The 14,254-nt window shown below is 48.4% G+C and overlaps 1 protein-coding gene across 3 annotated transcripts in view; it reads left to right on the top strand.

Annotated features, from left to right (window-relative positions):
* The window catches only part of LOC138261608 (dual specificity testis-specific protein kinase 1-like), a 377,555-nt gene that overhangs the window by 310,255 nt on the left and 53,046 nt on the right, over positions 1 to 14,254 (top strand). For all 3 annotated transcript variants that reach the window (XM_069210760.1, XM_069210858.1, XM_069210947.1), the window contains one exon: positions 13,412 to 13,502. In XM_069210760.1, the coding sequence (XP_069066861.1) occupies positions 13,412 to 13,502 (91 nt within the window). The remainder of the gene's footprint in view (positions 1 to 13,411; positions 13,503 to 14,254) is intronic.

The following is a 14,254-nucleotide window of genomic DNA, read 5'->3' as shown; positions in this document are numbered from 1 at the left end:
TTGTGTCCCGCTGCAGATGCCTCTGCCCCTACACCCTAATCCAAAGGTGGTATTTGTTATGTGTTGGCTGCTATGGGCATACAGTGTCCATGTATCTATGGACAGCTTCTGCTGTAGGTCCCTCTGTTCTATATCAGACACTTATCTACAGCGGACCCTAGTGTTTGCTGGCTACAGAGCGCACCCAGTTCTCTATCCTACATGCACTAAGGCCTGCGTTTGCTGTTTATTAGCTGCAGCACGCATCCTGAGATCCACTGCAGGTGTCTGCGCTCCAGCCACCACACACGGATGTGCACGCAGTGTCTGCTGTTCATTAGTTGCAGCATGCATCTTGATCCACTGTATATGGCTGCACTCCAGCCATCACACATTGATCTACACACAGTGTCTGCTGTTTATCGACTACTCTAGGCATACAGGATTCACTGGTCCACAGGCTGCATGTGAGGGAATGGGGTGTATTGTATGGTGTGGTTGTTGGGCAACCTCACCGGTAATGCACTTATCAACCCCTAAATGTAGCTGCATTTGTGTAAGAATTTAGACACTAGAACAAAAAAGATCCACAGGCGGGCTCCCGAGATACAGAATTTACAAGAAATGACAAATCAGAGCATTTCACGCAACAGCAAACAAGCAATGGCAAATTCAACAAATTTGAAAGTTAGAAACTTTTTCCAGAAAAACTTAGGCAAGTGTCACTGCAGTCAGAGTTACCGGGGGCACCCAGCTCCAGCAGGGGGCTAGTCAGGGGGACCAGCAAGGCCCTCAAGAACAGTTACCTCAAAGCTGTTTTCATTGCAGTTCCAGGCACTTTATCCGTGTTGCAATGGATTCCTTTGGAGCGGTCCTGATGCATGGGATGCTGAAGATTCCTCCAAGGATACTGATGTGGCCGATGGGGAGGTTGTGGGGGACTGATGGGGGCCTCCTGTAGGCACTCCTCATGCCTCGACTATGTGGGGATGCTGGTTGCAGGGTTGATGTTCCACAAGGTCTTCTCTGTTCTGGCCAAAATCCAGTCACCACTGGACTATCTGTCATCCGAGTGGCCAATCATTCCTGAGTGAATAACTCCTCCTTTGAGGGTCCTAGCAGCTCTACGACACCCCTCCTGGGCTCAGAGAACGCTGGTGCAACTCTGTGCTTAGGATCTTGGTCCCAGGTGCTGCATGGCGGTGGTGTTAGCAGTTTGAAGACTTTGGGTTATAAACCTCCCAAACAGGCTTCTTCAGCTGTTGTGGACCTGTGCTGCGAATAGGTCAGTTGGCTTGCCCTTGGAGTCTGTAGGCTTTGCTGGGCTCTGGAGATGGCTTCTTCTTGCGTTGGACATGGCAGGCACAGTCCCTCTCTTCACTAGCCACCAGGTACAGCAGGGACAGTCCTCGAAGGTGCATCATCTTTGTTAGTTCCTCAGCGCAGTGGAGCAGTCCTTTGGTCCTTCTTCCAGGTCAGTTAAGATCTGAGGTTGGGGTGCCCCCTTTATGCTAAAAAAAAAAGAAAAAAAAAAAAGGCCCCCAGGGCAGGATACGGTTGGTAGCCAATGGGCTACAAGGTTCCCTCCCACCTGGTGACCACTTCCTGTGGATTGAGGGATTGAGATATCCCAGGATTCACCATTATTCCCACTCCCAAGATGGTGGGATCACTCTCTTGTTGTGTGGACCTCAGTAGCCCATCTCAGGGCTATGCACCCCTGGGGAAACTGGTTTGGCAACTGATTTTCCCTCTCTGCTCCCCATGCCATCCTGTCTGCCCAAACAGTGGGGCCACCCTCCACCCTAGTTCTCCACATGTGCTCTTAGAGGGCAGCTTCTGCTTTGAAACCTTCCTTTTTAGGGCGCCAGTGTGGCTTCCTGCTGGAGGGAGGTAACACCTCCCTGACCTGCAATCTTGCATTGTTTCTCTTTCTGGGATTCGTTGGCACATTGCTCAAGGAGGGCAAAAAGCTGTCTCATGGAATATGGATGTGAAAGGAGAGACCAAACACAGCGGTACTGTGAATGAAAGACAGATGGAGAAATGAACATGCATGGTAAAGGAGAGACAGAACAAGGCTGGACCATGGGGGAAAGACATGCAGACCTATGAACATGCATGGTAAAAGAGAGACAGAACACTACTGGACCAGGGAGGAAAGACAGACAGACCAATGAACATGGATGGTAAAGGAGAGACAGAAAATGGCCGGACCATGGAGGAAAGACAGACAGACCTATGAACATGCATGGTAAAGGAGAGGCAGAACATGGCCGCACCATGCGGGAAAGACACACAGACCAGTGAACATGCATGGTAAAGGACAGCTGGACCTTGCGGGAAAGACCGACAGACCAGTGAACATGCATGGCAAAGGAGAGACAGGATACGGCTGGACCATGAGGGAAAGACAGACATACCAATGAATATGCATGGTAGAGGAGAGACAGAACACGGCCGGACCATGCGGGAAAGATGAACAGACCAATGAACATGGATGGGAAAGGAGAGACCGAACACGGCTGGACCACGGAGGAAAGACAGACATACCAATGAACATGCATGGTAAAGGAGAGACAGAGCATGGCTGGACCATGGGGAAAGACAGACACACCTATGAACATGCATGGTAAAGGAGAGACAGAACAAGGATGGACCATGAGGGAAAGACAGATCTACCAATGAACATGCATGGTAAAGGAGAGACAAAACACAGAAGGACCATGAGGGAAAGACAGGCAGACCAATGAACATGCATGGTAAAGGAGAGGCAGAACATGGCCGCACCATGCGGGAAAGACACACAGACCAGGGAACATGCATGGTAAAGGACAGCTGGACCTTGCGGGAAAGACAGACAGACCAATGAACATGCATGGTAAAGGACAGCTGGACCTTGCGGGAAAGACCGACAGACCAGTGAACATGCATGGCAAAGGAGAGACAGAATACGGCTGGACCATGAGGGAAAGACAGACATACCAATGAATATGCATGTTAGAGGAGAGACAGAACACGGCCGGACCATGCGGGAAAGATGAACAGACCAATGAACATGGATGGGAAAGGAGAGACCGAACACGGCTGGACCACGGAGGAAAGACAGACATACCTATGAACATGCATGGTAAAGGAGAGACATAGCACTGCTGGACCATGGGGAAAGACAGACATACCTATGAACATGCATGGTAAAGGAGAGACAGAACAAGGATGGACCCTGAGGGAAAGACAGATCTACCAATGAACATGCATGGTAAAGGAGAGACAGAACACGGCCGGACCATGAGGGAAAGACAGATAGACCAATGAACATGCATGGTAAAGGAGAGACAGAACACGGCCGCACCATGCGGGAAAGATGAACAGACCAATGAACATGGATGGGAAAGGAGAGACCGAACATGGCTGGACCACGGAGGAAAGACCGGCTGACCAATAAACATGCATGGTAAAGGAGAGAGAGAACACAGCTGGACTATGGATGTCAAGCTTATGAACATTCATGGTAAAGGAGAGACAGAACACAGCTGGACCATGAAGGAAAGATAGACCAATAAACATGCATGGTAAAGGAGAGACAGGTCACGGCTGGACCATGAGGGAAAGGCAGCTATACCAATGAACATGCATGGTCAAGGAGAGACAGAAAATGGCCGGACCATGGAGGAAAGACAGACAGACCTATGAACATGCATGGTAAAGGAGAGGCAGAACATGGCCGCACCATGCGGGAAAGACACACAGACCAGTGAACATGCATGGTAAAGGACAGCTGGACCTTGCGGGAAAGACCGACAGACCAGTGAACATGCATGGCAAAGGAGAGAGAGAACACAGCTGGACTATGGATGTCAAGCTTATGAACATGCATGGTCAAGGAGAGACAGAACTCAGCTGGACTATGGATGACAGACAGACCTATGTACATGCATTGTAAAGGAGAGATAGAACACGGCCATACCATGGGGGAAAGACAGTTAGACCTATGAACATTCATGGGAAAGGAGAGACAGAACACGGGTGGACCATGAAGAAAAGACAGACCAGTGAAAATGCATGGTAAAGGAGAGACGGAGCACGGCTGGACCATGGGGAAAAGACAGACAGACCTATGAACATGCATGGTAAAGGAGAGATAGAACACGGCTGGACCATAGAGGAAAGACCGACAGACCTACGAACATGAATGGTAAAGGCGAGGCAGAATAAGGCTGGACAATGAGGAAAATACAGACAGAACAATGACCATGCATGGTAAAGGAGAGACAGAACACTGCTGGACCACTAAGGAAAGTCAAGCAGACCAATGAACATGAATGGTAAAGGACAGACAGAACACGGCTGGACCATGGAGGAAAGACACACTTATGAACATGGATGGTAAAGGAGAGACAGAACACGGCTGGATCATGCAGGAAAGACAGACAGACATGCGAACATGGATGGTGGAGGAGAGACAGACTACGGCTGGACCATGTGGGAAAGACAGGCATACCAATGAACATGCATGGTAAAGGAGAGACAGAACACAGCCGGACCATGGAGGAAAGACAGACATACCAATGACCATGCATGGTAAAGGAGAGACAGAACACTGCTGGACCACTAAGGAAAGTCAAGCAGACCAATGAACATGAATGGTAAAGGACAGACAGAACACGGCTGGACCATGGAGGAAAGACACACTTATGAACATGGATGGTAAAGGAGAGACAGAACACTGCTGGATCATGCAGGAAAGACAGACAGACATGTGAACATGGATGGTGGAGGAGAGACAGACTACGGCTGGACCATGTGGGAAAGACAGACATACCAATGAACATGCATGGTAAAGGAGAGACAGAACACAGCCGGACCATGGAGGAAAGACAGACATACCAATGAAAATGCATGGTAAACACAGCCGGACCATGAGGGAAGACAGACATACCAATGAACATGCATGGTAAAGGAGAGACATAACACAGCCGGACCATGCGGGAAAGACAGACAAAACAATGAACATGCATGGTAAAGGAGTGACAGAACACAGCTGGGCCATGCGGGAAAGACAGACAGACCTATGAACATGCATGGTAAAGGAGAGATAACATGGGCGGACCATGGAGAAAAGACAGGCAGAGTAATGAACATGCATGGTAAAGGAGAGACAGAACATGCCTGGACCATGGAGAAAAGACAGACAGACCAATGACCATGCATGGTAAAGGAGAGATAGTCTTCGGCTGGACCATAGGGGAAATACGGGCAGACCTACGAACATGCAAGGTAAAGGCGAGACAGAACACGGCTGGACCATGAGGAAAGACAGAACATGCATGGTAAAGGAGAGACAGAACACGGCTGGACCATGAGGAAAGACAGAACATGCATGGTAAAGGAGAGACAGAACACGGCTGGACCATGAGGAAAGACAGAACATGCATGGTAAAGGACAGCTGGACCTTGCGGGAAAGACCGACAGACCAGTGAACATGCATGGCAAAGGAGAGACAGAATACGGCTGGACCATGAGGGAAAGACAGACACACCAATGAATATGCTTCGTAAAGAAGAGACTGAACACGGGGGGCCATGGGGGAAAGATGAACAGACCAATGAACATGGATGGGAAAGGAGAGACCGAACACGGACGGACCATGGAGGAAAGACAGGCTGACCAATGAACTTGCATGGTAAAGGAGAGACAGAACTCAGCTGGACTATGGATGACAAACAGACCTATGAACATGCATGGTAAAGGAGAGATAAAACATAGCTGGATCATGGGGGAAAGACAGTCAGACCTATGAACATTCATGGGAAATGAGAGAGAGAACACGGCTGGACCATGAGGGAAAGGCAGATATACCAATGAACATGAATGGTAAAGGAGAGACAGAACACTTGTGGACCATAGAGGAAAGACAGACAGACCTATGAACATGCATGGTAAAGAGTGATAGAACACGGCTGGCCCATGCTGGAAAGACACAGACCTATGAACATGCATGGTGTCGGACCTAGAAGCGAGCGAGATTGCTGACCTGAGGGTGGGCATGAGAGGGCCCTGAGGATGCCCCATGTGTCCTGTGCTGTGAAAGGATCAGCGTTGGCTCATGTCTGTAGCACCCAGGGCCCTTGCGGAGCCCACCGGAGCCTCTTCTTGTGGAGTCTGTTTCCTGGACGGGATTGACTCGGTTAACTCTACTCATCGTGAACTGGTGTGCGGTACCAGGGCTCCCCAGAGGAAGTGAAGACTTCAGTATCAGTACCAAGGACTGAACTGACAACTGAAGAGCAGGGCTCCAGGCATTCTTGGAAGGACCAGAAGAGACTGGAACTCTGTGACGTTTGTCTATCTACACCAGGCGACTGACTCTATCCGGCCTCTCCGGCCTGACTGAAAGCAAGAGGCAAGTGTTAAGCAGTGGAGGGGGTTCCCCAGGCCTCTATGGCCCATGATTCGGTTCTCCATCTATCATCGACTGTGGTGCCTGACGAAAAAGAGACAGACATTGGCAAAGCAAGTAGTCTTCACTTGTTTAAATATCTCCGCCACTTCCACTGTTGCTTGCACAACATATGTCCCATTGACAAGAGCAGCAAAGGCGTCTCTTACACAGACCCCCAGTGTACCCTTCCACGAGGGAAAATAAATAACAGACAGCAGTAGGGCAAGTCTTTCTCTTTCTTTCTCTCGCCCTCCCGCCAGTGCAAGCTTCACAGGCAGAACATGCACTAAGCCTGTAGAGCAGCAGTGCAAGCTTCCCTCCCAGGCAGAACATGCACACAGCCTGTAGAGCAGCAGTGCAAGCTTCCCTCCCAGGCAGAACATGCACACAGCCTGTAGAGCAGCAGTTCAAGCTTCCCTCCCAGGCAGAACATGCACACAGCCTGTACAGCAGCAGTGGAAGCTTCCCTCACATGCCAAATGTGCACTGAGCCTGTACAGCAGCTGCACAAACTTCCATCACAGGCAGAACATGCACTAAGCCTTTAGAGCAGCAGTGCAAGCTTCCCTCACAGGCAGCACATGCACTGAACCTGTACAGCAGCAGTACAAGCCTCCCTCGCATGCCAAATGTACACTAAGCCTGTACAGCAGCTGCACAAACTTCCATCACAGGCAGAACATGCACATACACATGTACAGCAGCATTGCAAGCTTCCCTAATGGGCAGAACATGCACTGAGCCTGTACAGGAGCAGTGCACACTTCCCTCACATGCAGAACATGCACTGAGCCTGTACAGCAGCAGTGCAAGCTTCCTGATACGCTGAACGTGCACTGAGCCTGTACAGCAGCAGTGCACACTTCCCTCACATGCAGAACATGCACTGAGCCTGTACAGCAGCAGTACAAGCTTCCTGATACGCTGAACGTGCACATAAGCATGTACAGCAGCAGTGCAAGCTTCCCTCACAGACAGAACATGCACTGAGCCTGTACAGCAGCAGTACAAGCTTCCCTCAAAGACAGAACATGCACTGAGCTTGTACAGGAGCAGTGCAAGCTTCCCTCACAGGGTCACATATATTGAGACACTACAGCAGCAGTGCAAGCTTCCCTCAAAGGCTGAATATGCATTGAGCCTGTACAGCGGCAGTGCAAGCTTCCCTCAAAGGGTGAATATGCACTGAGCATGTACAGCAACAGTGCAAGCTTCTCACACAGGCAGAACATGCACCCAGGCTTACAGGAGCAGTGCAAGCCTCCCTCGTAGGGAGAACATGCACTTAGCCTACAGAGCAGCAATGCAAGCTTCCATCACAGGCAGAACATATATTGCGACTATACAGCAGCAGTGCAAGCTTCCATAACAGGCAGAACATGCACCCAGCCTTACAGGAGCAGTCCAAGCCTCCATTCTAGGGAGAACATGCGCTGAGCCTGTGCAGCAGCAGTGCAAGCTTCCCTCACAGGCAGAACACGCACACAGCCAGCAGCAGAGCAAGCTTCCCTCACAGGCAGAACACGCACACAGCCAGCAGCAGAGCAAGCTTCCCTCACAGGCAGAACACGCACACAGCCAGCAGCAGAGCAAGCTTCCCTCACAGGCAGAACACGCACACAGCCAGCAGCAGAGCAAGCTTCCCTCACAGGCAGAACACGCACACAGCCAGCAGCAGAGCAAGCTTCTTTCATACAGACTCAGTAGAGGCTTCCATGACAGGACTACATGCAGCTCAGACAGCTGCAGGACAAGCATCTCTTTTCTGCTGGTAAGGCGGGTCCCAGACAGACTGGCCAGCCACCAGGTATGTGCAGTAGCATTGAAGATACCCTCAGTGCAAGTGTCCTTGACATGGGACCGGTGCGGCTCGGGCAGAAGCGGATAAAGAGTCCTTATCTGGTGTTCGCTTCCGTAGAAGGCGAGACGGCCGCATAAGAGGGAAAGCGGGGACACCTTAGAGATATTCCTGATTCAAAGCTTCATTGATGGACGCACAGGTGCTCCGAGCTTCATCTGAGGGCACACGGCGGAGGAGATGGAGATGCTGGGTGGGGTCTGGGCTAGTTGAGACTGAGGTACCTTTACGATGAGGGCTCCTTACAAGGCCATATCCCGCCCAGGATTTGCCGGTACAGTCCCGGTTTTCACCGAGGGTCGACTGCTAATATCGGAGGAAAGTTTTATGTCTTACAGAGAAGTACCAATTAGCATTTCTCATTAGAAATCTATTTTAATAAGATGTTTGATGCTGGGTTTATAAACAGACTTTATTTTTTCATTTAGTGCCGCCTCTGTGTTTCTTTCAGTATTGATGACGAGGTCATTCCGTGCCCCCTCGGGCGAGGTTAAATTAGTTCTTCGTCTGTTTTTTGCGAAATGTCCCGTTTTTGGCTGTCAAAATCTGGTGCCCTATCTCTGTACCTTGGGCTCTTCCTCTGCCTGTGCTAGGTGCCCCCAACCCCGGTGTCCCCCCATCCCTCCCTCCCCCGTCCCAGCGCTCGGCGTTCCCTTCTCCCGCCCGGCTGTTGTGAAAGGGCATTGGGTTTTATCGCTCTCGGTAAAATGTCTCCTCCGGGGAGGCTTTTTATTAGGAAGAGGAGCCTTATTGCCCGGAAGGGAGCGAGGAGAAATGCCAATAAGCCCTTCTGTGTGTCCTCCCTGTTGGGGCGATGGCCCGGCAGGCTGGGGGCCCCCGCTGCATCACTGACAGGCCAGCGCGGATCTGATGGTGCCCGGTGCCCTCTTTATTACATCCTCGCGGCCTGAGCTGGTGATTGGCGCCATCAGTCATCCAGTGAGTTGGGTTCCAGCTTCCTCATTGAGGAGAGAAGTCTCCTCCGGGCCCTTTAAAGATGGACGCTGGCTCCTCACTGGCCACCGCCACCTGCCAGATAGCGCAAATGGCTAGGGTGACCAGACGTCCCGGATTTCCCCGGACAGTCCCGGTTTTTAGAGGACTGTCCCGGTGTCCCGACGCTTCTCTTTTTAAACAAATGTCCCGGTTTTTAGGCCAAAGGTCAGATCATGTAGGGAAGCATAAGTAAAGTATGAAAGAATTAAAGTAATTTACCTGTTACTGTCAGGCAACACAGTCCTCTGTCTACTCCCAGCAGAGTCTCGGAGTGGGGAGCAGAGAGAGGTGGGTGCAGGGTGGGAGGTCACGCCATAGCTAATTTTATATATGTAGTCTTGTAAATGGTGCGTGTGTGTGTGTGTGTGTATGTATGCGTGTTTAAATGTACTCACACACATGTATATGCACACATTCACAAAGCTACGCAAAAAAAACCGGGACAGGCCACATATAAAAGTGAAAGTAGTCTTAGTCCTTCTTTTATGTCTGACCTGTCCCGGGTTTTGCTCCTCAAAATCTGGTCACCCTACAAATGGGTCCACTGCAGAGGCGTACCTTGATACCCTTTCTTTCGGAGCCTCACGTGAAAGGACGGCCAGGCGCCTCTTGGTCATGTCCTTGTGTGTTGAGGTGGATCGAGAATTGCTTGGCCCTCCATCAGGAGTAAGTGGGCGAGTGAAGGCTGGGATGGTGGAGCTGGACTGCAGGGTTACAGAACTGCTCCAGTCCGGGCGCAGCCTGCACTCATGGGTGGATGTGTTCTAGGCACAAGTCGCCCTAAGTACCATTGCTATGTGCCTGGCTGAGGTCCTCACCTCAAAACGGGGCTAGTTTGCAATTCGGAGCATTTCTTTCCGAGTGCCCTGTTTGTTGTTCTCGGCTGTGTCAGTGGTTTGAGTCCAACTCTTGTGCTCCTGATGTCTGCTCCTGACTGCTAATTATTTTCCTTTTGTTCTTTTTCTGCTGTCCCCTTCATACCCAACTTTTACCACTTCTTGACAACCCTCTCTTGTCATTCTTTTTTCGGATTCTCAGCTTGGTTTCTTCTTGAAAAAAACAAATTCTACGGTTTTCTTTCCCCTTCTTTGTACCCAGTTTCTACCCACATTTCTTATTTTATCTCCTGAAGCTATTGACCTGCTCTTCCCTGATTTTGACCGTCATCAGTCCTTTGCTTTAGAAGTCTTCTCTTGATACTTCTCTTCTCCGTAACATACTCCTTTCCCCCAGGCTGCACAATCCATCAGCAGCTCTCGGTTGTCCTTGGTGCCTTCTGCCTCCTTCGCTTTTTCCACTTCCTGGGAGCTGATTCTCTTGCTTTGCCAAAAGGCGCCCACATCTTATCGAGCTACGGATTCTTCTCGCTTCATTGTCCTGGTCCTTGACTCTGTTAATCTTAATATTCTAACTAGCATCTCTTCCTTTTGTCTATAAAGTTTGGTTCTTTCGGGCAGCCATACTGCTTCTCTTGGATCCATCTCTCATCCCAGGATGTCTTCCATGGCTCGGTCCTCTTCCCTTTGCCACCTGACCTTGATCTCTTACGACTGCTGTACAACTGCTGTGTACAAACATAGACCTCAACTCTGTATTTTCATTCCCTGTTTCTTTTGTCCTCAGTGATACTGTTTCTAATGTCCTTTTCACCATCACTTTCTGAATGTTATCCCTCTCTTGGCTCTCAGCTCCGACCTAGCTTTTTCCTCGCCCTTGTGTATTCATTCATTTGCACCATTTAGTCCCTTTCTCTCATCGTCCCTTGTTGTGTCCACTTCACACCGTTGAGTAATCTGTCCCTGCCTTGTCCTTTTGCTAGCACCTTGTCACCTGTGGTGACTCTAGTTATCTAACACCTGCAAACTGTGATCACTTCTCAGCAGCATCTTCACTAAACGTCTACATCTTACCCAGGTCGCAAATCTGATCACTTCTGAGCAACATCTTCATTAAACATCTGCATCTTGCCCAGGTCGCAAATTTGATCACTTCTCAGCAGCATCTTCACTAAACCTCTGCATCTTACCCAGGTCGCAAATCTGATCACTTCTCAGCAGCATCTTCACTAAACCTCTGCAACTTACTCAGGTCGCAAATCTGATCACTTCTCTGCAGCATCTTTATTAAACCTCTGCATCTTACCCAGGTCGCAAATCTGATCACTTCTCAGCAGCATCTTCACTAAACCTCTGCATCTTACCCAGGTCGCAGATCTGATCACTTCTCAGCAGCATCTTCACTAAACCTCTGCATCTTACCCAGGTCGCAGATCTGATCACTTCTCCGCAGCATCTTCATTAAACCTCTGCAACTTACCCAGGTCGGGTAACTTTCTAATCATTTGTCCTTCCTGCCCTTGGCCTCTCTCTTTACTCACTTGCTTCCTCAGTCAGTATTACGTGTCCTTTTTGCCCTCTTTTCTCAATGCGGTTTTCCTGGTTTATCTTGATTTGTTGACTGTTTTCAGTTTCATCAGTTCACTTTCCCCGTGTGCTGTTTAAATGTATCCAAGGTCTGTCCCTCCCCGTTTCTTCATCCTTGTAAAAGAGTTGTCCTCCATCTACTTCTGCTCATCCGGTTCTGCTGTGGCCTCCCCTCACCCTTCTGTTCCTTTAGGTTGACTGTGCTTAAAACTTGGACAAAATAAGGTTTCAGCTGAGGACCAAGGGCAGGACCTTTAAAAGGGCTGCAGCCTTTGCTACACATGAAGCAAATCAGCAGGGTGATGCAGGCGGTGGTCAAACGTCTACAGCAGTGGTTCCCGACCTATATCTGGGGACCCCTGGAAGGGAAAGGGGGGGGCTCTGCAAAGCCTCTTAAGAGGGGTGGGACGCGACTGCTTAGAAAATTAAATGATATTAACAGATTAATAACATGTATATAAATAAAGTGTTTAAATTTACAACTGAAAATTTCAAAACTTAGAGTAAATGTCAAGGAATTTGAAAGTGAAGGGTAAAATTTAAATTAGTGTCCTCAGACTGATTCGTGAGAGCAGTGCGGGTGCATCAAACAGAATATAGTATGGAAGATGTGTGGCTTCAGTTGAATTTAGAAAGCTCCAACTTTGCTATTTTTTTATTTTTTATTTTATTTATATTTGTTTACATAGTAAATAAAATGTATTATCATTTGTGTGCGTGTTTGATGAATACATGTTTCTATGTTTTTTGTGTATTGTTATGCATTTTAAATCATCCAGAATGTGGCTAACCACCGCTTATTTTGGAGGGGACTGCTTTACAGTCTATGCAAAACATGTATCTATAGCTACACATGCCATCAAACTGAAAATGTTACTTACCCAGTAGACATCTGTTTGTGGCATTTAGTGCTGTAGATTCACATGTGCCCTCCCTTCTCCCCAGGAGCCTGTAGCTGTTGTAATACCACATATTGTAAATATTGCAAACACTGCATGGACATCTCATTTATTATATCTATTTATGTACACATATACACACTTTTACTTCATCATCCTGCGGGAAAACAGTCTAACAAAGGACTTGATGCCTATGCGCAGCATTACCGAGAGGAGGAGTCACTAGATCTTGTGACTCGAAAACCTTCTTTGAAGAAAAACAACTTGTAACACTTCGAGCCCAACACTATATGACAGACTTATGCAAAGCATGTGAATCTGCAGCACTACACGCCACAAACAGATGTCTACTGGGTAAGTAACATTTTCCTTACAGCACAAACCAAACCATGCATGCTGTTACACCGCAAGCGCCACAATGAATATGTCTTAAATTCAAATTCCTTTAGCACGCATATTTTTACAACTACATCCCTTAGGGAAAGCAGCGTTGGACTTCTAAATCTAACACTTTCCCTATTGATGCGCAGACTGGAGTTGAAATAGTAAATTATACCACTGCAAAGTCAAAAGCTTTCCCTAAGGGATGTCGTTGGAAGGATATGCATGGACGCCTTCGTTGTAATGCCTGTGATGTAGCAGCAAGCGCGATAAAGCCATGCATGGTTCTGACATACAGCCAATATTGAGTACTTTCTTGTTCTGGTTGTGTTTGGTGGAAGCCAAACTAAAATGAATTGAAGGCTATGCTGGGGGGTGTGTCTTCTTGTTTTCAGCAGTTCTTTAGCTCTAACAATTGTACTCTCTTTCTAGTGAAGGAGGTGAGAAGGAGCCCTTGTCAGTGGTTGGTTCCCCATACTGGATGGCCCCTGAAGTTCTGCGAGGGGAGTTGTATGATGAAAAGGTAAGTACTTCTCCGAACAGGAATGAACCACGTGTTTGAAGTTCTCTGATTAATCAAGTCTGCAGGTATGAGGATGCTTTGGCTACTCTATTCATGTAGGGTACACTCAGTCAGTCTGACCCTTATCACTGGTGGAGATTTTGGGAGTTGTGCTTTGTTTTTTCTTCTATTTACATTTGTTTAAATTGCATCAGAGTTGTTTTACCTTGTATGGTGTATTAAAGATTGTAAAATCTCTGTAAATCAGTTTTTTATTGAGGCTTGGTCTTCTCACTTGACAAAGTAGACTAAACACTAAATTCCTTTCCCTGCTACAAAGAGCCGCATAGAAAGCACTGACCTGTGGTGCGGATGTGAATCATTAGTGTGAATAGTTGAGGGTAAAGTAATAGAGAGCATTTGGATACGCAGCATGGGCTTCTGGCCAAGGGTGAGCTAGGCGGGTGAAGGTGAGCTCTCATGAATATGCTATGATGTAAGTGATGTACGTTTGGAGCACAGTGCTCCACTGCTTTTCTGGTTAGGTTTGCACTCTCCCAGTACATACCGGACACATTCTGCATAAACATATAGGAGTTGGGGCGATGAGTATAGTGGACGGTGGATGAAGAAAGGTACACTGGCCTGGTACAGGTGAGTGAGTAATGCCAGAGATGCTTCAGGGTAAGTTTCTTGATTTATTTTCATGTACTGATATAACAGTGGGTTACGGAACATACATTCAAGTATAAACATTTTGCATGGTGGGTGCA

This window comes from Pleurodeles waltl, chromosome 1_1 (assembly GCF_031143425.1).
Source record: "Pleurodeles waltl isolate 20211129_DDA chromosome 1_1, aPleWal1.hap1.20221129, whole genome shotgun sequence".
NCBI classification, from domain to species: Eukaryota; Metazoa; Chordata; class Amphibia; order Caudata; family Salamandridae; genus Pleurodeles; species Pleurodeles waltl.
The sequence above is the reverse complement of the archived record's forward strand: the minus strand, read 5'-3'. Positions and strand labels throughout refer to the sequence as shown.